This window comes from Aulostomus chinensis, chromosome 15 (genome assembly GCF_037954235.1).
Source record: "Aulostomus chinensis isolate RoL2024-O1b breed Wild chromosome 15, RoL_Achi_v1.0, whole genome shotgun sequence".
Classification (NCBI taxonomy): Eukaryota; Metazoa; Chordata; class Actinopteri; order Syngnathiformes; family Aulostomidae; genus Aulostomus; species Aulostomus chinensis.
In genome coordinates, this window is record NC_141334.1 from 10,398,488 (window position 1) to 10,423,740 (window position 25,253).

Here is a 25,253-nt window from a genome sequence, read left to right on the forward strand (position 1 = left end):
GAGAAGTGAGACTTTTCAAAGAGAGCAGTTTCCCACTTCCCACTTGCACAAATGTACTGAAAATGATGTGATATACATATTTTCATGCGAGAAGTCTCTTTTTTTGAAAGTCTCTCGGGATGGTGAGAATTCTGGTTGGTTGTTTCTGCATAAATACCAGGCACTGACACCCTGAGCTAATTGTCAAGCGCACCCCTGAATGTTTATCATGAGCCTCTGCATTTCAAATTATGCACAATGGTGTTTGCACTGAAATAAACTGGTCTTTCCAGACCTCATTAATGCTTCAGCTCTCCTCTTGTGGAGACCGGCAGCACTTTCTCTCAAAACTAGTGGCTCAGTAAAGAAGGGCATTTCTCTCCCTGCGACTTCAAGCTGTAAAACCTTCTTGTGAAACAACTCCTTGGATGTAAGATGTATGAAGGGATACACGGAAAGAGTCAAACATTCTCTTCAGGCCAATCTCATGAGTAACATTTTCGCAGATTCTGGGGCTCAACGTCTCTGCGCCAGAGGTGTCATGCAGTGATGGATACCCTGGTGTCTTTTCCTCGCTCCTGCTGTAATCCCTAGCAAGTTTAAAACAATGGAAATGTCACTAAGGGAACTGACACTTAAATATTTAATCAGCAGTTAAGCTGCATAAGACCCACGGGCTGCTTGAAAACTTCTCTGGGTTCTGTATCCAGGTGCCATGTGCGCATTAATTTATTTATTTTTAATAAATCTGCTCTAATGGACACGTATGACTAGGAAAAAAGCACCCTCAGGGTTTGTTGAGCTTTTCTCTGTTAGACACGCCTGATTGCTCCTTGTACTTGTTGCCTCCTTACAGAATCATACCCCACAGCTGCAGACACCAATAATATGTTCATATGTTCAATGTAACAGAAATTATGATTATTATCATTTTCTAGAATGTATAGAAATGCATCTACGTTTAAATGTGCCACACTAAAGAGGGATTTTTATATACATGGAGGAAATTTCCAGTGGACGTGCAGGAGTCGCAGATGTAGGTTTTCCTCCTGTTGAAAATGTCACGTGTGTTTTACATTTCACCTAATTTGACATTATTGAAGTGTTTCAGATAAGAGTTGCACAGATTGTATGTTTTTTATGACGCTGGCAAAAAAAAAAAGGGAAACAAATACGTCCACGTACAAAAGTCCTGACTAAAAGGCTACAAAAACCAAAAATCACAACACAGCATGAATAAACTCTTTAGAGTGTATTTGATGGGAGAGCTGCTCATCCTCCCAAAGTCAGGGTGTAGCCTGTAACCACCTGTAGGGCAGAATTTTGGAAGGATTTGATCTTTTCCCCCCTCCGCTGCTGCTCACTGCCTTCCAGTATCACTCACGGAGAGAAGAGGGGCTGCCGGCTCAGCCAGTTCTTTTCAAGAATTTGCCCGAAAGGCGAAATACAAAGAGCTCTCATTTAAATTGGTTCACTTAAAACTGTCTCTGTGGTTGTGTAAGACAACAGCACCTGCAGACGAACAGGTGGAAATGTCACATTTCTGCTCCTGACTCCATTCAACCAAAAAACCCTCTTCTCAGTATCCAGGGCACTCTCACAGAAACATGAATATTCAATACCCTCTAGTGTGGTGGTGCCAAATAATGATTTTGGTGTGAACATGACTTGCATGTTTCATCAATATCACACAGGGGAAGTGGTTACCCAAAGACATCTGTGGGTCGGGGTGGGTTGCCGTGGCGGTTGGTACCAGCAAACGCTGGACTCAGCTGGACCTCTGTGTTCCACAACTCTAATCCAAACCAGGATGGGTTTTTTTTTTAAGTGTTTTTTGTGCCTAACTAGACATGACCAGTTTGACACATCATAAGTGCTTATTTTACAAAACAAAATCATGAAACAGAGGGAAAACTTATTATTGACCCAAGATTTTTTCCTGTCTCTCTTCAGTCGCTCCGGGGCTCCGTACGACTGCTCGGCTCAAAGTACAGCTCAAAACCTTTTTTCCTGTTTGTCTGTCAGGTGTCATTGAGAGTTCTAACAGGTATTTTAAGGTGAAACTCGACACCTGACTAACCACCCTGAACCAGGTATTCATCATCCAACTGTTGGCTCACCAGGTTATTGTATTCCCTTGGTGAAGCCTCTCTTGGCTAAGAAAAATGTTGAATAAATGATAGTCCATGCCTAAACTGAAACATGCGTCTTCTGAATCAGGGCTCCGTTCAGCTAATTTCGTCTCATTTCCATCCAGAAAAGTCATGTCGTATTTTATATTCTGTGTCATATAATTACAATTTCCACACATGGGGAAAGACAATTTGTCACCCTTTCTTAAGAGCGAGTATCTCCCTCTTCATCGCTATCAGACGCTCTTATCTGACCTAATTGGGAAAGAGAAGTAACAAGGTTCTAATCTGTCCATAAACACTAAACTATCTGCTTGCTGCTTCACTGTGACACATTTGAGTCCTACACTCCAGGATCAATGTCACAATTTTTCAATAGGAGAAGCCTTGATGTTTACTAGATATTTACTGCACACAAGGCCACAAAACATCCCTGTAAAATGATTAACCCGCTTGTCATTTTTCTTTCTTTTAATACACTTTTTTTTGGATGGCATTGGAAAAGCTTGGCAGAAACAGTAAAATTGGGGGGGGGGCGGGGGGGGGGGGGGTGGGGCGGGCGGGAAATAAAAGGTGCTCACCTGAGGTGCATTTTTCCTTTTTCAAAAAATTCAGTTTCCAGAAGGAGAGATGGGAATCTTTATTTCAGATAACATGACTCACCAGCCATTTCTGGATATCCTCAGACTTTGTCTTTGTCTGGGGCAGCATGCCTGAAAATAGCTAGCGCGCTCAACCAAAATGAATATGCATTTCCCTTTTTGAGGCATTTCCAAAGAGCACTTTAAATATCCACTACCTTTGCAGTGAATAAAGTTAAGTTCTTCTCATGAGGCACATCTGTTTTCATATTGTTTATTTTCAGACAAATATGTTGCGCCATCATTGGGTTTTAGAGCCATGTTGACAGGTAAAACACAGGAATAATTACTCAGGTAGAGACGGTGCTGCCACTTTAAGCCGGTGACGGTTCTGTTTAGCGTGTCACAGCCATTCTAGTGAACCAGCATACATGTGTAGAACTAAAGCTCCAACTGAATGGGACAGGGCCATAATCAATACGATCAATTACAGCTGTGTTTACCCTGCAGTGATAAAAATGGCTGCCTCTTGTGTTCTCCTGATTCAGTCCTCTTTGTGTGAAGGTGTTATGACCACATTTCTGAGAGTTACAAATGCAGGCAGGTCGAAATCCCATTCATACCTCTATATAATGATAAAAATGGTCTGACTGACCCAACTGCTCTCTCAGGTGAGATGTGTTTGACGTGAAGATGTGAAGCCACCATGTTTAAAATAGTTTGATCCTCACCCTCTCAGATTCAGGTCAGACGACTGATTCGGCTGCCAAACATCATCTGCCTGACCCCGTCAGGTCGGTTCTGCCCACCAAATCATAACAGAAGTTATCTCAGGCCACTTTTCATACGGACAATCTTGAGAGCCACAACATGACCGACCTCATGTAATATCCTCATTCTTTCCTTTTATATCCTTAGTGCCGGGGAGCACAACCTAAGGTATGACTAATACATCACTTCCTTTCTTCGTTGAGGTTGTGTCTTCTATCTTTGGTTGGAGGAAAAAATTAAATATCTCTTCATCTTGCCAACCATATAATATAATATATATATATATATATATATATATATATATATATATATATATATATATATATATATATATATATAGTAGTTGTGTTCTCTGAAGATGTCATGTGTCTGGTTTGGGATACATTTTAGTTTGTTGCTTTTTTATGCTCTGTCTTTGTGAACTGCTTTGTGACATTTGTTCTTGAAAGGTGCTATATAAATAAATGTAACATTATGATGATGATGATTATTACCAACCCCACCTCTCGCCCGAAAGCCGCTGGGATAGGTTCCAGCCCCCCTGCGACCCTTAACAGGATAAGTGGAAGAAAGTGGATGGATGGATGGATGGATGAATTTTTATTACGACGGAACAACAGAAAACCATACTGTGGTATTACATGACATCGGGACAGTTTTAAAAGGGTGGACTTGATGGAGACATGAACCTGTGTTGACCTGCTCACTGTACTTCATCTACCAAATATTTTTCATCAAGCTGTAATGGCAGCAGTTCTGTTCTCTCATGGATATCCTCTGGCAGGGGTGCAGCCTGAGATGATGCTCAGTTTTCTCCGTGAGCACAGAAGTCAGCAGCCAGTGGTGGTGTCATATGAGAAGTCTGACCCGCCTGCTCTCTTGGCCTTCATAGAAACAAGGTGGTGCTGCAGGTTGTCTCTGACACTTCCTTTATTCATGGGAATAGCACCAAGTGCATATAGAGCTCCAGACAATTCTCAGTGAGGGTGACAACTGCATGTTAATATCGAGGGGTTGAGTCCAGGAGACAACCACTCAGAGACAAGAAAGAACACGAGTGTTACCATCCTAACAAACACAATCATGACAAGACACAAAAGGATGAAGAACTGATGTAATCCCACCTTTTCATTCAAGTGCAATAAAATCCCTCAATTATTTTGCTGTCTGGCCTGTATAGCTGCATGTCACTGCTACTGCAGCATGTAGGATTTACTGCAGCATGGTTACATTGTACTGCATTAGTTTCCTTTTTATTGAATCAGTTTGACACAGTTGCTGATTTATTCTATGGGTCATTTTGAACTGCGCTGGGCCATACTAGTAGAATATTAGTAACACCTCCTAGTAGTGCTGAGTCAGTGAAAACAGACCATTACAGTCCTCACGAGGGGAAGACTTTGTGGAGGAATGAGATTATTCTTGTTTATCATCTCCAAGCAGATATGTGCTAAGTATTAGCCACTAGTGCTCATGTGTCTTACATCATGACGCTTGCCACTATAGCTGTAAATATCTCCTCTTGGCTTATCCTGCTGTTTGTTTGTTGTTAATTTCTGCCGCTACCATTTAAATGTGGAATATCTGCATTGCTAACTGAGCCTGCAGCTGAGCTAATGTATTACGATGCTTTTATGCTGGTGATTTACAAAAGCAGTGAAATGCTGCGATACTCTTTGTGGGATCGCAGGCTGTTCTCATTGTTTTGTTATCGACTCTTGTTTTGTAGAAGATAATTGCCATTTAAAAAAACGGACCGCTGTACACCAGATTCACATCATTATTTCTCTTATTCAGATATATATCTCATTTTATCACACATAAGATCGCTGAAAAGAGACACTCAGTCTGATTACTTTAGAGTGGAAACGCAGCCCCAAACAACACGAAGGAGGCAGCGCGTTCAAGTGCTTCTCTGTGCTACCTGAGAAAACCCGATTAGTCAGATTGAATTTCTCCCTTTTCTTTAAAGCATTAACATAATATTTTAACTCCACGCCCTTTTCTAATGCGGCAGCTTCCAAAATTATAACGGTGGAACAAAGAGCTCATTCAATGCCAACAACAGTAAGCAGACTTTCCCTGGGCGCAGATCCCAGGAAGGGCAGGTAGGATGAGTTCCTCTCTAATTTTAGGCAACAGAAACAACTGCTACTTTGACAGCAGGCAACACAGAAGTATATGAACAAGATAATCTGGTCTGCAGCTGCAGCCACAAACAAGCAAATTTAACGCACCGTTTGTGCTGAATGGTGGAATCCACACACACAATTACATTTCTAAGCAACACAGAAAGAACAAAAGCAGCATGTCGCATAGGCACATACAAGTTTTGAAATCTTTTTTGTAGCAGCCAGAAAAAAGAGAGCAGTAAATAAAAAAGCAACACTTTTTTGCCATCCATCCTAGAGCCAGACAATAAATTAGATACACTTCTCGCCTCTGTGTGTGTATTAGGGAGGTGAGACCAGGTCTCTGCTTGTTAGCTTAGCACAATCAATTGTTATAGGTGGGAAGTGTTAGCATAGCATTAAAAAAAACAATGAAGCCTGGTCAACATCACTCTTTATCCTCCTCTCAATCAAGCAACTTCCAAAACCTATTCTTCCAATCATTTATCTCCTCCTCTGACCTTCTTTCTTCATTAAAAGTCATGATGTCATGTCACAGAAGTGGTGGACCACATGTTTCATATTGAGTTTCTCCTTGAGCCTATGAACTGATAACAGTCTTTTCTTAGATAGAAGAGTATAAGAGGATAGTCAGAGTTGTACAAAAACATTTAAAGTGGAAGCAGAGTTCTCCTCCTGTTGATTAAACATTTTAATTTGAGATGAACTGAATGGATGCCTTAAGTATTCAACATTTTGTGTTCTTCACGATCAAGTTGTGAATCCTAATTCATCAGTATATTGCCTCACGGAAAGCTTCAATTCATAAAAAGATGAACTTTATCAGAAGGTTGTGCGGAGGAGTGAAAGCGTTGGGTGTGATAGTCATCTTTTCAGAACAGCACGGTACTCTAATACAAGGGAATGAAAGGTAGCTGGGAAAAAAAAACAAAAACACTCACCACTTTACTGTCTCTCACAATGAAGACTTTCAGTTCCACCGGGGCTCGGATGGACAGTGATTCTACCTTAAAGATGAACTCTCATTGAACAGCTTTTGCATGGAAATCAAAGTCTGATACAAATAACAGTCCCTCTTGTGTCGCCCATTATTGAAGGCTAAAATCAACACATAGTGTGGGTCTGACATGAGTATACAATCGTCCACATCGATCGGAAGATTGATTTTTCCAGTAAGTCTACACTATTTTTATCTGCTTATCCCAACTAACTGAACATGAGATAAAATTCATCACCACAATCCCACCAGAAGCATATACACTCAGAGCAGCAATCGGTTTGTATAATCTATCGATCTATCTATCTATCGATCTATCTTTCATTACAATGAAATATAGATACAAAAAGTAATTATTGTGTCTGTACATGGTAACACTTATGTCCACTTTAAGCCACTGTTGGATTGTCTGATTCGTATACTCATCACTACAGACGCTTCAATAATAATGATGATATTAATTTTTAAAAAGTATCTCAGTGCCAAAAGATATTCAGTATCTGGTGTGCTTTATGGAGAATGAAACTCTTTGAAATTTAATAGTCTTTCCTGTAGGTTGTATTCAGGACAGAGTGAATTGTCCGCATACAAGCCAGTAATTTACATTTAACTAGTGATAAACAAACAGAGCCGGAATAAAGTGAGGAGGAGGGCAAAACATGAGAACAGACTGAATGAATCAGTAGAAAAAGAAAGAACAGAGAGAATGGCCAAAGGAAAGAAAGGCGTAGGCGGGGAGAGGAAGAGGGATGTTGAGTATGTGATGAATACAAGAGAGAAAACAGAGGAGGGACTGAAGGGACACACAGGAGAGAGGGGATCAGGATGTTCTTGATTTTGAAGGTTTTACTGTGTAACTAAAAAAATCAACAACTCAGTGAATATCTGATAATGCACAGGCTCAGTACTTCTTCTCAGTGTGTAAGCAAAAGCTGCACAACAGCTGATCATTTGTTACATCAATGACAAGCTCCATTTTTGACTCTGGAGCTGATGAGATGTGACGGCTTTGCTTTCAACTTAGAAATCAGTGAGCTGTGTGTTGTAAGAAGGTCAAACCTGATATCCTCAAAGGGAGGGCGCTTTATTAAAGACGTGTCCCTCCCTTCTCCTACGTGTCCGGGGGGCATAAATTACAGCACCCACTAACTGAGCCGTAATTTGACCGGTGTGTTGATCTGCTTGGGTGGGCACAAAAGTTATGACATCACACTCATGCATCAGTGGGTTAGGCGGTGGTGTCAAAGTCGTTGGGTCTACAGACACGGGCTTGTACTGAATAACATTAACCTTTCTTCTGAAGCACTCCTCGAAATTGATCAAGCACCATGTAATCCAAAAACTGGGGAGTGTGATGCTGAAAACCCCCAGGGTCCCAGGGGGAGCCCAGGAAAGACAAGAGTGACCCAACACAGGTCCACCCCAGCAAAAAGGGTGGATTGGAGTGTGGCTGACTGTAATCTGTGATGCTATTGGTGTCCTGCACGAATCACGCTGGAGCTTCATCTAATTGTTCAGCCCCACCATTTACACAATATTCAACCAAACTCCTGCACCATGCACATGCCACAAAGGGGTTGTACGTAATTAGTAGTCAAAAACTGAGAAGGCACTGTTCTCACGCATCACAGTATCGGTGCAGCACATCCTGCATTCCTAACTTGTGACCTCTTCCCTCCCACTCGTTCTCGAATGATTTGTCACCGCTTTTGCACTTCAGAGAGTATAGCCTTTCAAGTCCAGTTGATGAACATTAAAAGCTTTTATCAGGTTACCAGATCACAAGGCAACAGCACTCTTAAAAAGCTCAAGCAGGGTTTACATGGTACTTGCAAAACAAAACTTTGTTGTTGAGGACAATTCAAAAGGTCAAAGGTATGATTGATGTGGACAGTTTATAGAGAGCACGTGCGCGCGCGCACGCACACACACACACACACATACAGACTCCTCTCTGGTTGTGTTATTCTGCTGATAAGTGTTCATATTGTACATCTAAAGTGCAGCAGATTGAAACCACAAATTAAACAACTATACTGACACTCTGTGCCCCCTCACGAATGCACATCTCTGCATCTCACACATTAAAATGTCCGAGTTGCTTCCAACCTATCTTGCTACGCTGTTTTGCAAGATCCCATCATCAGATCACGTGAGAAAGTATTTTGTCAGGCTTCAAGTTACGCGTCTGGGCCTGAACCACCAGTGTTGGTGTAACGGCAGTGTGATTGTTCAAAAGAACAAAAGTGGCGGCTTCTGAAGGGGATAGCCTGGAGCTGCTAGAGCATAAGTAGCATCCGAACTGGAGAAAAGGTTTGCCTTTTTCCAAACAGTTTTTTATGGGCGCCTGCTCAGATTGTTCTGTGAAACAGACCAATTAGGATAGCAAGAGTTTCTGCAATACATAACTTGATCTGAGGGAGCAAATCCCCTGCTAGCAGGTCGTTCATGTATGATTTATGTAAAAGAAAGAAAGACACACTTATCTCACTTTACCTGAATTTCACAATGTAGTTGGTAAAGGAGACCACTGAAGCTTTCAGTGTACAGAGGCAAAATAAATTTGAATTATTAATCACTTGAGCACATGTACTTGGTTACTCTATCTTTGACTGAAACCAGTAACTCCACAGCGGCTACACGTGCGTAAGTCCCTGATATTCAAACCTGCATTGTGTTTAGCATCGTAGGGAGGAAAACTGCTCTTAAAAGCCCCAAATTCTCAGAGAGGCACAGGGCTGAGCCGGAGTGAGAGAAGTTAATGTTCTTTCTCAGCCTTGGAGAGTAATTCTATCCTCCCCCAGGTTCAAGAAGAGCTCCAGAGGTTCCCTAACCTGCAAAGACAGCATTTGAGCAAGTTTCTTCAAAGAGAGTTTAGATGCCAGGGATTTATTTCTTCTCCACAGGACGTAGTGATTGACACCTTTTGAAAATGGATCTGTCGGCTGAGTTCCTAATCAAACTGTTGTAGCTAGTCCATAGAGGTCAAATGCAAGGTCAGATTTTCTCTAACTTTGCCATAAAACATTCTTACATGTAAATTTGTCCTTATACACTTGCTGCATTTTAACTCCTTGCTCCTGATAACATTAAATTCTTTGCAAGCCAGTGTGATTGCAAAATTGTACTATTTGTTTGTAAAGACATACCTGCGCAGGAGCGTTTCATGAATGAGGTACACGTTTCTATTCATCATTTCTAATCACTTTCTAGGCTCTTCTGGTCAGCTCAGCAGGAGCTAAAAGCAGAGAGGGCATCTATTCTACAGCAGGACCCGACTCGACTCCAGAGTACAGTGACGCTTTAGCTACCAGCAATGAAAAACTTCACTTGTAGAAGATGATTCTGTGAAAGGTTTGAAAATAACAGTACCAGGGGCAGTAAAAAAATGGATTTGGATTGATAATAATTGTGATTTGGCATGGCTATGGGGCCATGAAAGAAGAGCGTAAGCTATTGAGTCCTAATGTTGGGCCTTCCCCCACTCCCTCAAAATAGAAACGTGAGAATTCAAGTTGGTCTGCATCAATCTCGCATAGCTCTACTCTTCTGTTTGTAATTTCAGTATGTTGGCGAGCTAATCCAAACAATTACCTTCATTAAAGAATAAAACAATGACATTTTTCCTCAAACCTGAGAGAGTAATATGTTATGTATCAACTGACAATACAATGAAAGTGTTGATTTTTTTGAATCGATATATTTAATGATGTGGTTTTCTACTACTTTCTGTATTTGTTTTAGAAGCGACTGAAAGAAGGATGTTAAGTATTTCGTCTGGTATGTAGTGATAGTAGTAAACATAATTTACCTTATTTGTGACTACAAAAGATGAATAGTACTACAATAATAAATGTGCAGTTTCGTTGCAAGGAAATGAAGACCTTGATTGAGAATGTGCTCATTTACCTGGAAGTAAGCACTCTGTCACTTAACCAGAGGTTTAGGGCCTTTTGGTACTTCTGGACTTCAACTCTTTCCCAGAAGGTGGGAGAAGTAATCTTTATATTCACCAGCACCTGAATCAACAAAAAGTCACTTGCTCTTTTTCATTGCAGGACCGGTTTTGTTCTGAATGCCCGATTACTTTTTCCAGGAGCAGAGGGGAATACTTGCCTCGTCTGGAAGATTTGAAGCAAGAAGTCAGACAGCGGTTCTGCAGATTCGTCAGAGCAGCTATCATAATGCATTTGTTTTTAAGTTTAAAATTACAAAGTCTTCATATTTCTCAAACTAAAGAGCCTAGAGAAGAGACTTTTCTGTGTGATGGCATCCCAGTAGGCCACAGTGAAATATATATTTATGCTTATTTGTTGTGCATTGGCCGGCTAGCTGGTAGTGGAACAAAAGGTGTGTGTGTGTGTGTGTGTGTGTGTGTGTGTGTGTGCGCGCGCGCACGCGCGCAAGTGTGTACCAGGTTACATTAAAATAAATGTCCAACCGTATTACAAACCTTACTACATTCAGGTTGCCCCTGCTTCCTCTTAAACACGCTGAGCGGGAGAGAGAAAACAGTCATGAAATTGATCCAGTCTCTCCAATATACGCACGACATTAATGAAGCAGAGGAGCGAAGTCACGGGAAGTTTCTGTCTCCACTCTTTGGATGGACAACAAGCCTGTGTCGAGATGACAAGGGTGGAAATCCCCTCTTCAGTTGAAGTGACTGCTAAAATAAATTGGCACCTGAGTACAATGAAAAGCTTTTTACTGCTTCTTGACTTAAAATTGCGAGTGCATCTAAAGACATTACAGACACTTGCGTCACATTCGTCTACAAAGGGGTGAAGTCCCCCAAATATTTGCAGGTTTCTGATTTGGTTTAAGTGCAGTAGGATTACTTCAGTCATCCATGATGGGAACACTATGATGTAATGTAATTTATTGTGTCCAATCAGAATTGTAAGTTCTGATCCCTGGTACAAGATCACTTGTGTGTTTCTAGTCTCTATGTTAAGCTTCCGCAAGTAGCTTGACACTCTGGTGTTTAGGTTTTAGGTCCTTCTGAGATTACAGACGAATCCCACCAAAAAGTTGTATTACTGCCGACGCACGCTGGTTTAGGCACAAAAATACCCTGTGAGGTTACAGCAGAGATCATGAGTGTAGTTTAAAGCTTCATCTAGGTATCATTGGTTTGAACTGCTGTTGATAAATATTTGGCAGTGTTCACAGTCTTCTGACTTCTCTCATCAAAAAATACAATATATTAATAATCTGATGGATCCATTTTTGTAAATAACCAGGGATTTTTTTGTGCAGAAATTGCCTATGATACATTTCAACTTCTAATTCAGATCATACACTGTTGAAAAAAAAAAAGGAGAAAATACAAAGTTTGAGTTTCCAAAGATTTGGAAGAAGCACGAAACTATTAATGGAATTATAATCTTAAAAGAAAATAGATCCCCTCATCCATGACCCTGCAAACTAGAAGCAAACTACATTTTTTAGATGCGTGTTCTGAACTTCTTGCCAGATTTTGATCAACTTTGCTATCACTATTCATGGTCCACAGGGGATGAGATGACCTTTAGTTTAGCAGAACCCATATCAAACTGATGGACCCCTGAGAATCACTTGTAACACCCCCCCCCCCCCCCCCCGACTTCTACAAGTAATGTCACCACTACCATCAAAGTCAAAGAGCACATTCAGGGAGATGATTGTTGGCTAGGTGCAGAAATCAGCCGTAATGATGTTTACAACCCCATCATGAAGTTCTCCCACAGCCTTCTGCTCACAAGGCTGGGGCACAATTTGTACTTGCAGTTGATTCAGAAGTCAGACTTGTGTGTTTACAAGCTCAAGACTGTTTCTCTGGAAGAGTAAATCTTTGGGAAGATTCTTTTAAACGTCGCTAATTCAATCGAGATTTGAAGAACGAAGCAATGAAATACACAATCAGTTAAAACACCCAGTCGTGTCAGAGCTCGTCCTGACCTCCCTGGGACCCAGACCAATAAAAGGGGGCAGTCCTACCTGAGTCGGGAGCAATGTAGGCCACACCGTGCTCCCAAACAACATGAACTGATTAGAATATTTTCTGTAGAATCACAGCCTGTATAAAATAGAATACAGTATTCATAAATACGACTGGGAGTGGGTTATTTGCTTGAGCAACAAATCCTCCAGTTGGTCTGGCGAGGCTCTCACTCCCTCTTCAGGGTCTGTACTTCCTGATGATGGCTAGAGGCTGGGTGCTGTACCGTGCTGCCTGCGTGATGAGTGCTGGGCCAGGATGTGGATAATTGTGCCAGGACTCGCGGGGGTTTATTCAGCATCTTATCTACAGACAAACATGAGCATCGTACCTGTAAATTATAGATAATAGCTCTCTTTCATCAGACCCATTCAAATTGGCTCTCCCAGCTTTACTTTCATACATATTCAAATATAAAGCAAAATTTACACTACAGCTTTACTGAATACTGAACTGATGGAAGTGCAGAGGCTGCTCAGCTAATTTGCTCATCTAAGTGCAGGTTTACCAACTGATGCAGGTGATTTGCTGCTGCAGCAAGTCAACTAATCCCAGAGTTTACACAAATGTTTGAGTTTGCACAATGAAATTATTCTTCAGGAGATTTCTGGGTCAACGTGATGTGATAGTCTTGCTTGTAAACATGCATGCGTCATTGCCAAAATCCTAAAGTATGGATCCTGTTTAAATGCATCATTACATCAAGATGTGTTTTCATTAGAAAATATATTAGTAGCCTTGAAGAGAGAAACTTTGTCCCGAATATACATTAAAAAATACGATGCAACAAAACAAAATAAATGGAGAGAGAAGTTGATTTCAATGATTGGTACAAACACACCTTCATTGCTGAGTGGTGCGAGGTTGTTGATCGTGTTACTGTATCTTCTCTGTCAATTAGTATTTGTTGATCGTTAGGCTAAGCTAAAGCAGATCCTGACTCCGTTCAGCTCAGCGTTTGATTAACCAGTTGGAATGAGCGTCACTCCACCTGACGTCCCAAGATGCACTGCGCCAGACAGGTACTAGCTTCAACATCAATTTAGCGTTCATGATACCGGTAGTTAATTGAGAGGTGTTTCTATCAAATAGAGAGAACACAAGTTTACCACCTTCACTCTCGTATGATGTTCGTCCTTCGCTCTATGTTCTTGTTAAGTTTTGTTTGCTGTTGTTGGGTTTCTTCGTTTTTTTGTTTGTTTGTGTTTTGTAAACACGCGCTTAGCTTTGCGACGAGAAGGAGAAGATGCCTTGCGTGGTTTACGGGGCCGTACGCAACTTGCGTAGTGAGCCGATAAGGGTACTTTGCGGTTGAGCCTGACACTGAGGAGAGGATGTGATTGTGGGGGCATCGGCTCACTGCTCCCGCTGCCGCTTCAGTGGGAGTCCCCCCACCCCCACCCCCTGCTGGACTGCAGTTTGGACGATAGTTGTGTTCAGATATCGGACTGACTGCGGTCTTATCTGTCGTCTTTTGCCGTAGCAAAGCTACCGCGTATCGATCCGAGGCGCAACACCTGGAGCGTCATGAGCGCAGGAAAACTTCTGAGCCTCAGGATGGTGGACATACCTGTCCTCATCGTCCTCATCCACTTGACTCACTCTGAGATGAGAGGTAAAGAAACTGCTCCTATTGTTCTGTGTCATTTAATAATTTGTCTTGAGTTTTTCCTCATCATTTCATGTCTCCTATTTTTAGAATAATATGTGCCCCTTCATGTTGAACGATATTTGCTGGTGGGAAAAAAAGCATGAAATTTCAGCTCAGTCTCAAGGGTAGACTAAAAGCATCTCTCCACTGACGATGGTGAACCTGTGCGAATTAAGTATATCATTATAGATTTAAATCGATTGGAAGCATCTAGTTGAGAGGATTAATCTCACCAGTCACGGCGGAATTGATATTAAATATTCAGTTCATAAATTTGAGTATATTGAGTGAGCATCGTGTCTCATCTTAATCTGGTTCAAATGGAAGTGGAGGGGTTTGACAGACACTGGCAGGGTGGATGTGCCAAATATCACTACTGTACTGTGTGTGTGTGTATTTTCACATCAGATCTGCCCACACACACTTACTCCACCAGCAAGTCTCATTTTCAGGGCTGCTCTTGTGTCTACAATGATGGGATGAGGAAAGACAAAGATGAGTCAGATAAACTATGTTGGATTACTGTTCACTTTTTGGTTGATTTACACAGCCGTGCCGGAGTTGGTGACATATTCAGATGCTAGAAGTAGTATTTTCATTCACGCTGGGATTGTGTTCATTACGGTCATTATTGTACAATCACAAACGTGGTCAAAATTGTGTTAATGCCACTGAACATGTTATTCATCTTTTGGGATGATAAAAGAATCTCAATGATAATTATTTAAAACAGGAGGGATGTTATGCTGATATATGTGTGTATGTATATATATATATATATATATATATATATATACACGGTCAATTTAGAGTATCAATCAGCCTCGTCCCCTCTTGATGTCTTTGGACTGTGGGAGGAAGCTGGAGTACCAGAGAGAACCCACGCAGGAACAGGGAGAACATGCAGACTCCACACAGAGAGATCCTGTGCTGAAGCAGGGGCTCGAACTCAGAACCTTCATGCTGTGAGGCGACAGTGCTGACCACTGCACCACCGTGCCCCCTAATAACAATCCTTGTTGTTTTAAGTGTCATAGCTGCAGCTTGTTGGTCCCAAGGTTCGTGTCTTCCCAGGCTGCAGAGCCACTGCCCTCCATGCATGCTCCTCAGCTTCTTACTAGCTGACTCCTGTCAGCTTTGCCCACCTGAATTTAGTTGTTGGTGTTTATTACTCCGTTTTCCATCAGTCAGCCCTCGCAAGGAGTCTCTAGCCTCTAGGCATAGTGAGGCAGGTTTGAGTGTTATCATTCTAAAAAGTGTCAATTTTATTTTTGAATTCATACTCATGAGACGCTTGTACTTTGGTGGAAGCAAACTAGAATCAAATGCTCTCCATGATGTTGTCACATATCCCAGAGAACCAGGTTAGCCCCTCACACCGCTCAGTTAGGTCCTCAATTGTCTCCCTGTGTTTCACCCTCATTCAGTCCCAGCCTGCACACCCACCACCACCCCTACGCGCTGTGGAATCCTTGTCAAGGATCCACCAGCTCAAGTGCCATCCTTAATGATCATGGGGGATTGGAAGAGAGTCCTAAAACCCTTCGATGCAACACCTGAATGTGTTCACCAGAGATCTCTTATTCTAAATGTTCCATGTAACTGCCCATAGAACCTTGAATATGTAGAGAGATAGCAGGTTAATAGACAGTACAGGCTGTTATTATAAATATAATGCAATGACTTTGCTGAACTCCTAAAGTGCTTGAACTGAGAGATGTGTAATATTGTCATTCAGGTGATGATGTATACCCTTTAAACTGTAGCTGTGTTGCAAAAACCAAGTAGTTTAGAGAGATAAGAAGGAGATTTTAACACACACACACACACACACACACACACACACACACACACACACACACACACACACACAAAATGCCACCAGAGACACTACACTTCGGAGTGTTTTTTCTTTCTCCATGATAAAGATGGAGTTCCTGTTCCCACCTGAGATACTGGCATTTGTCCCAAAGGTTGTCGTAGTATTTATACCCTGAAGGGAACTTCATTCAGCCGTGAGAGTTCATTCAGTGACAGGGTTGTTCCACAAAGAATCCTTGTGTGTGTGGAGCTGAGATTTCTTCCTTCACTTCACCCATCACAGGTCAAAAGTTTATCAGCTCTGACACTCACTTACCCATCACCAGACTGTTGTTTCAGCTATTTGCTCTCGTGTATTTTCTCAGATTGGTTCTGAGCTAATTAATTCCTCTGCTAGCTGAATCAGAATTAGCTGTTTTTTTTCCCCCTAATTGTGCATAACTATTTCACAACAAAGTTTTTTTTCTGGATAGTGCCATACGCCATCTGCTACAGCAGGAAAAAGACTTAATGTTTCTGCTCCTCTACAGCACCCCTGCCTGGATCATCTCATCCTGTCTTTTAGCAGCTCCACACTCCCACACTGTGTCCCTCATTCATCAAGTCCAGCTCAGACCTGCTCTATTATTCATCTCTTGGTTCGGTTCACCCCTGCCACCCCCCCCCCCCCGCTTTGTCAGTCCCTCACAACAAATTTTGTTTTGTCTTTTTTCCCCAAAAAAACAACCCGGGTATGAAAATTCAAGGTCTCAAATAATACTGGCCTATAAAGTAATGACACATTCTGTTGTTGTTGTTGGTGGTGGTGGTTCTCCAGTCTACATCCATTACCTCTCAGGTGGTGCAGTTAGGGGAGGGTGGGGCCTGTAGGACCCAGAAATATACATAAATAAGAAAGAAGAAATATACTAAAACTGCTTTTTACTGTTAGGACAACTGGAACACATAAATCATGTCAATCAGATGCGTTACTGTAGTGGTTGTTGGAGAACTTTTAAAAGCTTCTACTTCATCACAAGTCAATACAGGAAACAGGCGAGGAGTCACAGTTCATGTCCTGACCAGAGAGGATGTTGGGAGGAAATATGCAGGGAGGTTGATTAGGTGTGTGTGTCGCAAGGTATGGAATGGGGTTAAGGTGGGGTCAGTTAAGGAGCTCCAAAATGAAGGTGCCAGGGACCCTCAAATTTGGATTGATTTAGAATTTGAGCATTTGAACAGCACTCTTTTTTGAAACTCTGTTGATTTCTGGAAATCCTCTAACAAACCCCCATCTGTGTTTTGCAGACCCCCCCTACTGGCCACTTTGGCAACACCTGGCCTGGATTAAGGAAATACAGGAAGTGGGTGAATGGGTCAGTGTGATTTAAAAATGGAGGGTTGGTTAATATTGAATGATAACAGTTTATTATTGTTTGTACATAAATTGAAATAAGACATTTAAGAAAATAAAACATGATGAAGGAGTCATCTTTATCATTCCGGACAAATCCCTCAGAGACAGATGGTATTAAGTCACACTGGTTTATAAGCTTTTGGAAACTTTGGGTAAAAGCTTGGACAGATACTCTTAATTGATGTGGGGTTGAACATCCCAGCAGCAAGCTTAATGGATCAGGGAGAGCAGCAGCTCATATTGGTGGGTGTTGTGGAGGCTGTGGTCATTTGAAATTTCCCTGTCACCCAGAAAAATATTCCTTTGTGTCAGTGGAATTCCCTTTTGGAGTTTAAGTGGCTGTTAAAATAACTTGGCATCGAAGAGTACAGTGAAAAACGTGTTTGCTTCTTGATGTCCAAATGCAGCCGGTAGTGTGTGAGCGTGCGCGCGCGTGTGTCAAGCATTCCTATGCTTCTGTCTTTCTACTTTCCATCACAACAAATATTGTAAATTTCAACAAGTACTTCAATTCACCTCAGGGGAAGTCTGCTGATGATGATGACATCAGAGATGCGCTTAGTGATATCATGCTGTGCTTCATTTCTCTCTCTCTGCTTCTTTCAAATATCACCGATGCTTGTCCTGTGACCAAAAGATTTGACGTCTAGTCACACTTGTTTTCCATGATTGTGAGAGGAAGACACGCTTCTTTTCTTCTGTCTCCTCCACAGCGTTGATGACCAGCAGGGTGGCGATGGACGCTCGATGCCCCCTCGGCCATTTCCCATGTGGGAACACGAGTGAGTGTCTCCCACAAGCTTTACAGTGTAATGGACATCATGATTGTTCCAACGGAGCTGACGAGCAGCGCTGTGGTAAGTGTGTGTAGAAACTACAAATGTAGTTGTAAACTTCCCATAAAGCTCTTCCTCTAGAGACATTTAATTCCTTCTGGCACCCAGATAATCCTGCGCCCTCTCCCAAGGTTATCCTCACTGTCTCACCTTCCAAGAATGTGGGTAGAAATGCCCTTTCATAATATTCAGCATACAGCTGAAGAGGGATGGGAATTGATAAGACTTTTCCGATACGATTCCATTTTCTATTCTGCTTAACGATTCGATTCTTTATTGATTCTCTTTTCAATTCTCATTTGGGGAATAAAAAAAGAGAAACTAACAGTCAGACTCTGTCTCTCGTCACGGTCATCTAAACGTAAGGAATGAGAAGGCGTTCACGTAACATTAACCGTTAGTAATAGCAGGTTTTACAATCAGACACTGGGCGCTAACATGACAGGCAGCGTTAGTTGGTTAGTTACCTGCAGTATGAACAGCACAGGACGTGCTACTGTTGCCTCCGCTGCTGCTGGGTTGAGATTCACTCCGGAGCACATCGGATGCTGTGTGTGCAAACGTTTCTGCATATTGGTAGTATTTTCTCCCTTTGATGAAATATCCACTTTGCAAGTATTGCAAAATTCCCTGTTGTTATCCTTTCTCGTGAAATGTAACCAAACTTTAGAGTGGTGGCTGTTCTCAACAAGAGAACCCATCCCGATTCCCATCCCTACAGCTGAATACCTCTCATGAGTTTTTCTGCTGCAAGCACAGTCACAATGTGGACTCCACACGCTTCACGGAGGTGATCAGGAGGAAGATGAGCGAAAAAAAGCCAAGATACACTTTAAATTCTTTGCATAGTACATCAAGTCCCTACGGGCACTATAGAAATACTTTAAACAATTTTGGATAACCTTCAAGTAAATTTTATGACTTTAATTTAAAAGCAGAACCGTTGCAAACCCTGGGTGCTTCCAGAGAAATACTTCCTGCGACTGGAACTGAGCCAATGTCAAGTTTTTGTGGCAGCGTTTGATAAAGTAACTCGGTTGAAGGTCGAGCCACAAACTTTAGATTGTCGACAGCCGTAAGTGAGGATGGCATGAAAAACAATGCCATGTTTCAGTTTCAGGGACTACAAGTTATTTTTTTCTAACTAGAAAGTTACTCAGATAGCACAAAACTCCACCAAGGTGAACTCTGCTCCTAAATGTAACGGGTTCTTCCTTGGCCTATATGGCACCCCTTCAAGACACTTGATGAAAATTAGCTTCATAGTTTTTGCATTATTTTGCTGACAGACAAACACTGCAGAAAAGTATAAAGACTTCAAAAACATGCCGTCTGAATAATTCCCCCAAAAAATGTTATGGATCCACATAAAATGACAGGGACACAATAGATCAAGTTGAGTTTCAGCTTTGTTATCATTCTATACCGGGCTACCTGTTAATTTGACTATTATGAGGTGTTCAACCTAAACAGTGTCTGTAGGTGAGATGATGGATGGCCTGCTTTCTTGAACAAAATTGCGGATAAGTCGTTTTCAGTTCACAGGATAAATTAGCACATTTTCCAAAGTGCTTCCCTGAAATACGAAAAAAAAGTGTATCTATTCCAACGCCAATGTAAAAACCAAACATGCTCTTTTTGCTGTGCTAAAGAGGATCTGCCCAAAATGGTGCCACAAAAACATTGTGCAGTCTTTCTTCTCCCCTCCCCCATCTACCCTCCTTATCAAGTAGCCTGCTGTCACCGTCAGACTGAATTCAGAAACAACAAGGATTTGAGGGGGGAACATAACAATAGACACCTGGCCGTTCCACAGAATACGTCTGAATACGGGTGGCTCAGTGTGAGGCCATCATTCTAGAGGAGATCTGATGTTGCAGCCATCGGTGTTGACTTGGTTCCACATTTATTCCTTTGTAGTTTGTCTCTTTGCATAATCCTTCATGCACGACAGCTTGTAGCTTTGAGTGAAAGACCCTGCAGGGGGAAGATAAGTTGAAGACAGATATCAGATGCTGTATGGAGTTTGAAAAATTGGTGGCATTAAAGCAGGAGTTCTCAACCTTGCCTAACCCGTCCATAATTTCAATAACCTGTCTGATGATAATCTTTTGTGTGTTTGAGATGTATCGCTGATGTCTAACAACACCACTCCGTCTGGAATTAAATACAATAAAAACAAGCAGGTTCTTTGGAATTTTAATATTTGCTCAATCCTTTATGTGGTTTGAACTTTTTAATTATATTGAAAAAAATACTTTTCTGGCAAAAAATTGTGCTTCACCAAGAAAGCATTTCCACAGGGGCCCATCAATTGCACCCCGGCATGAGCCAAGCGGTTAGTGGTAAGTTTCAGAGCTTTAATGTGTCTATTATTGACAATAATTATTAGTTGTTGAAAAATCAGCAAAATCTTTTATGAGCCAGGAAAATCATCAGCAATGGGTCTAATCCTAATCTCGTTTTTCATCTGGATGAATTCCAGCCTTCAGTGAGGAATTACGGTGGCTTTGTGTCATAGCTGACGATTAAGCCGTGGCTGGTCTTCAGACAGAATGTGCTGGTATTCTTTTCGAGACGACATGTTTGAGAGGAGAGGTTTACAGCTCCAGTTGGCTCCGCGTTATGTCACCGGTGCAAATCTGTGTTCCGTTTTGACAACGTTGATGGCTGATGGTTGGTTGTCGCACTCTCTTAAAACCAGTTAGAAAGTTGGTCACAACAAAATTTTGCCAAACACTTCTAAGGAAGTATCATGGCAGGTGGGTGTACTCTTGGAATGCATTTATTATACACATGCATGTTCCTTGTGAATAAGAGAGTTGCTCTTTGGTGTTTTGAGCTATAACATATCTGCTGGCCTCTATTCGATACCGTACGGTAGCATGTGAATTTTGTTGCACTGGGGCAGAGTTAAAGCTATATTTCTATTGAGGTGGGCCATAAGTCAATTATTCATTAATCTGTTGCCCCCAAGTGTTTCACAGTCATTTACAGGGAGTACATGAAGTACACAGCAGTAGCTTGGAGTAAACTTGGGATTCAACCAGATGTAAAACTACTGATACAACTGATACCAGTGTATTCAGTTAGAACATTCAACACCGTTTCAAATCGAATCAAGTCCCTACCGTGCTTGAGTTGTTGCTACCTGTCAGATGCACTGTGCTCACATTTCCTTTGAAAACGGTTTTCACTGTTGCTGTAAACTCCACAAGGATTGCGTGTGTCTGCTGTGTAAAGATAATTGTTGTTCCTTGTTTTTCTGTTTAGGGGACAACATTGGCTGGGCAAATTTATTTGGTGTAACTCTGCAGAATTCTTCCGACCTGCAGAATGAATGCTGTAAGTGTGTTCATTTACGTCTGTGTGTACATATACAGTATGTCTTTGTGCTAAAAACTATTATTTCTGATTCACTCATCTGCAGATCATCATCTTTGTTTATAAATCTAATAAAAGCTTTCAGGAAATCATGAATTGGTTAAATATTTCTAATTAAATGGAACTTGGCAGGGTTCTCAAATACGATGATTTGCTGGTATTCTGTAATGAGCCTCAAAATTGCAGTCTCAGCCGTCGATGGTACAAGCAAACCTTTGTGTCCATCAGCAGAATTTCCTTTTGGAGTTTAAGTGGGTATTAAAATAAATAAGTTGGCTTCAAAGAGTACAGTGACAAACTTGTTTGCTTCCTGAACTACAAATGCAGTCTGTAGTGTGTGCGTGCGTGCTTGTGTGTGTGTGTGTGTGTGTGTGTGTGTGTGTGTGTGTGTGTGTGTGTGTGTGTGTAGTCCTGCAGGAGTATCCGGAGAGTTGTGTCTGTCGACAGACGGATGTGGAGTGTGTGGCGGTCAACCTTCAGGACGTTCCTCCATTCTCACCAAATGTCACCTGGCTGTAAGTGTGCTCAGAAAACACTGTGTGTGTGTGTGTGTGTGTGTGTGTGTGTGTGTGTGTGTTTGTGTGTGTGTGTTTTGACATCTGCCTTTGTGAGAAGTCAGACTACACCCACACTCATGTTTTCATTTTTAGGCACATAGTTTTTACGATGTTATGCATCCTGATCCCTCTGACCCTTTTCTAGAACTCAAAATGTAAAAGCACTTCCAGGCCTGACTGACCTTGTTTTCTTTGCTAGCAGCAGTTGTACAGTTAAATTTTGTATTTGTAAAAAAATGAATGTCTCCATGTGCAGGACGCAAGCTTTTATTCAAGCAGACAACTTGCATGTCAAGTGGTGGTATCTGCTAAATTGTTCCAGTCGTCATCTGATGTGTCTGGAAGTCCAGAGTTTCAGTTCACACATGACCAGTACAGCCTGTGAACAGAAATCTTTTTTTTTTTAAGTGCTGCTGTGAGATTAGTGGTCACAAGCCTGGTTTTGAATTTAGATTTCTTAATGTTGTCAGATTTTGTCTGTTGGAGACGTAGCAAGTGACAGAGGATTGAGAAAGTAACGACAGTATAAATTGAAATCTCAAAGTCGATGAAAATTATCGCTGATTTGTGAAGTTGGGGAATGTTGTCATCCCCGTCTTGTTTTTAACAAACATACTTCTGACAAAGTCTTGTCCTTAGGATGACCTGAAAACTGTATTGAATCCTGTTACCAGCAGTGTGTCTGTCTGTATAACTCTTGTTTCTTATCTGCTGATTTGTGCCTTTCACATCTGAACTCTGAACTGCAACCATAAACCAGGATGGCAATCCAAAAACTCATTATCCTTTTATTTTATATATATTTTTACTGTGTTGTTAGTTCTCTGGTTCAATTAGGAGAACAAAAGTAGTGTCTCAGTACCCTTCTCTCTGTCAACATCTCTGCACATGAATTCCCCCGTTTAGTTTGAGGTTGATGTGATTGCTTATTTGGCTCAAGCGTTCTGTTTCTATTTGGTCTCTCAGAAGGCTCATGATTTCTGAGAGAAAACTCCTTGTTGAATTCCTAAATGTTAGTGTTGTAATACAAACAGTTTATTTTGATTGATTTTACATTAGAGTCCATCATTTTCTCAAAAAAAAAAATGTCTTTGAGTGTGAAGTATATGGACTGAGGAACAAGGAGGCTTCTGGATGCATAGTGGATGTTGTCGTGATTTTAGTCTCCAGGATTCAGGATCTATAGTTTGATCCAGGGTTTCTGTTCATTATTTGTGATAAATTAAAATGTGCACTGTGTTTGGCTCACTGCAGCATCTCGTGGATTCTGTTACAGTTCGCTGAAGAGCAATGAGATCCAAGTGTTGTCGGATTTTGTCTTCTCTGACTATCCCTCCTTAGAGAGACTGTGAGTATTTGGTGCTGCTCTTTGCCAGCTTCACAGTACTGACACTGAATTTGCATATTTCTTCAAAATCAGTTCAAAATCAATCAGTCAGTAAATATTGTATGACAAAAATAATGACATTGTTGTATTTTATTTCATTTTTTATAACAAAAATGGTATTCTTTATTTTTTTTGCAGCTTTCATAGAAAAATTGCAGCAAAAAGTCTTTGAAATAAAGACAGAAAAAACATGTTAGAAGAACATTAAAGAAATAATAGTACATTTGATTTTTAAAGCCCTTTTCCAGGTGATGTGAGATGCATGTATTAATGCTCATGCTACATGATCTCGGTGCTTGGCCATGAAATATTTGATATGTTTTGATGTGAACACTCATCTTGCTCTTATGACCTGATCCCACCCTTTGTTAGCAGTTGAGTGACTTTAAACTATTTTCATTAATTGATATTTTAGGAGGACGTCGTGATCAAAGGCGGGACTAATCGGCTTGTTTTGTTCCTATTTCTCTGTCCTCAGTCAGGCTGGATAGAGAGGTCACAAGACAAGAATTTGCTGAATCTGTGTCGGGGTTTTGCAGTCGCTCAAAAACTCAAATGGATCAAAGAGTTAAAGCTGCCTTTTATATTTTTGATTTCCATTAATGAAAAATTAAATTTGTCTTCACTTTTCACTGTTAGGCAGCAGTACAAAAAAAAAAAAAACATCCAAGGCCCTTTATCATGTTCATGAAACTTCCAGACAGGCTGAAAAATATTCCTCTCGGAGGGTTTCCACTACGTCCAATATCTAATGAATAGCGACTGTTTTATCTGAGATTCGCACTCAGCACTGCTAATCCGCCAAGTGCCACACACCTGCTCTTCTTTGGTTGCCTTTTCTCTTTTTTGCAACCTCGCTTCATCATTTAATCTTCATAAAACTGGTTCACGTTCCCCCCACGGATGACTGACCTGTGTGTGTTGATGTGGAAAATATTGTGTTGATGAGCGTGTCATCCTGACAGTCTTACTAAGGTGACGGGTAATGATGACATTACTCTAACGACTGGCACGACTAGACCATAGAGGACTCAACAGGGATCACGGTGAAAGTGATGAAACATAACTGAAATGAAACGCTCACCACGAAAGCCCTTTATTTTATGCCATGAAGATATTTAACTGAAGCAAATGGCAGCAACCGCACTGAATAGGAGCTGGCAGTGGGAAAAAAGCTTATAAAACAGTGCAACAGGACGAAGACAAGGCGATCAGTCCGAGGTCAGAGTCTTAAGAAGGCATGCTGGGTCACTGGTAAAGACATAAGGGAAAACACAAGGGAATGGCTGGAAACATGTGCCGATCATCTGGAACTGGAAGAGAAGACGAGTATAAATATGTTCAAGAAAAAATGACTAATGGAACCCAAATGTAGACCCAAAAAAATGGCAGGAAAAGAGGAAAGGAAAGTAGTAAAATGAGAAATAACACAGTCCAAGTGAAATGATTCTAAAACAAGAGGCCACTTCACCTCTGCCGAGGCTATAAAATGTTGCTTGGAGACTAAAGACCTCAGCCTAACTCAGTTTTTTAAAAAAGTGCTGTTTTGTTTGTTATGTTAAACTAATCAGACCCCATTTAGTAATGGGTCCTTCCTGGGTCCGTGGTAAAGACCTCCACCAAGTCTGGGGAAAATCAGCCTGCTA

General features: G+C 41.3%; 1 protein-coding gene across 4 annotated transcripts in view; it reads left to right on the plus strand.

Annotated features, from left to right (window-relative positions):
- The first annotated feature begins 13,651 nt into the window (after window positions 1–13,651).
- Window positions 13,652–25,253, plus strand: part of rxfp2a (relaxin family peptide receptor 2a) — a 31,775-nt gene continuing 20,173 nt past the window's right edge. For 2 of the 4 annotated variants that reach the window (XM_086227160.1, XM_086227161.1), the window contains exons 1-5: window positions 13,652–14,190; window positions 18,157–18,300; window positions 21,553–21,624; window positions 22,073–22,178; window positions 23,497–23,568. In XM_086227160.1, the coding sequence (XP_086083286.1) occupies window positions 14,103–14,190; window positions 18,157–18,300; window positions 21,553–21,624; window positions 22,073–22,178; window positions 23,497–23,568 (482 nt within the window). In that variant the 5' untranslated portion in view covers window positions 13,652–14,102. Of the gene's footprint in view, window positions 14,191–17,334; window positions 17,403–18,156; window positions 18,301–20,990; window positions 21,042–21,552; window positions 21,625–22,072; window positions 22,179–23,496; window positions 23,569–25,253 lie in introns of those variants that run through there. The other 2 variants (XM_086227162.1, XM_086227163.1) reach the window with 2 other exon arrangements.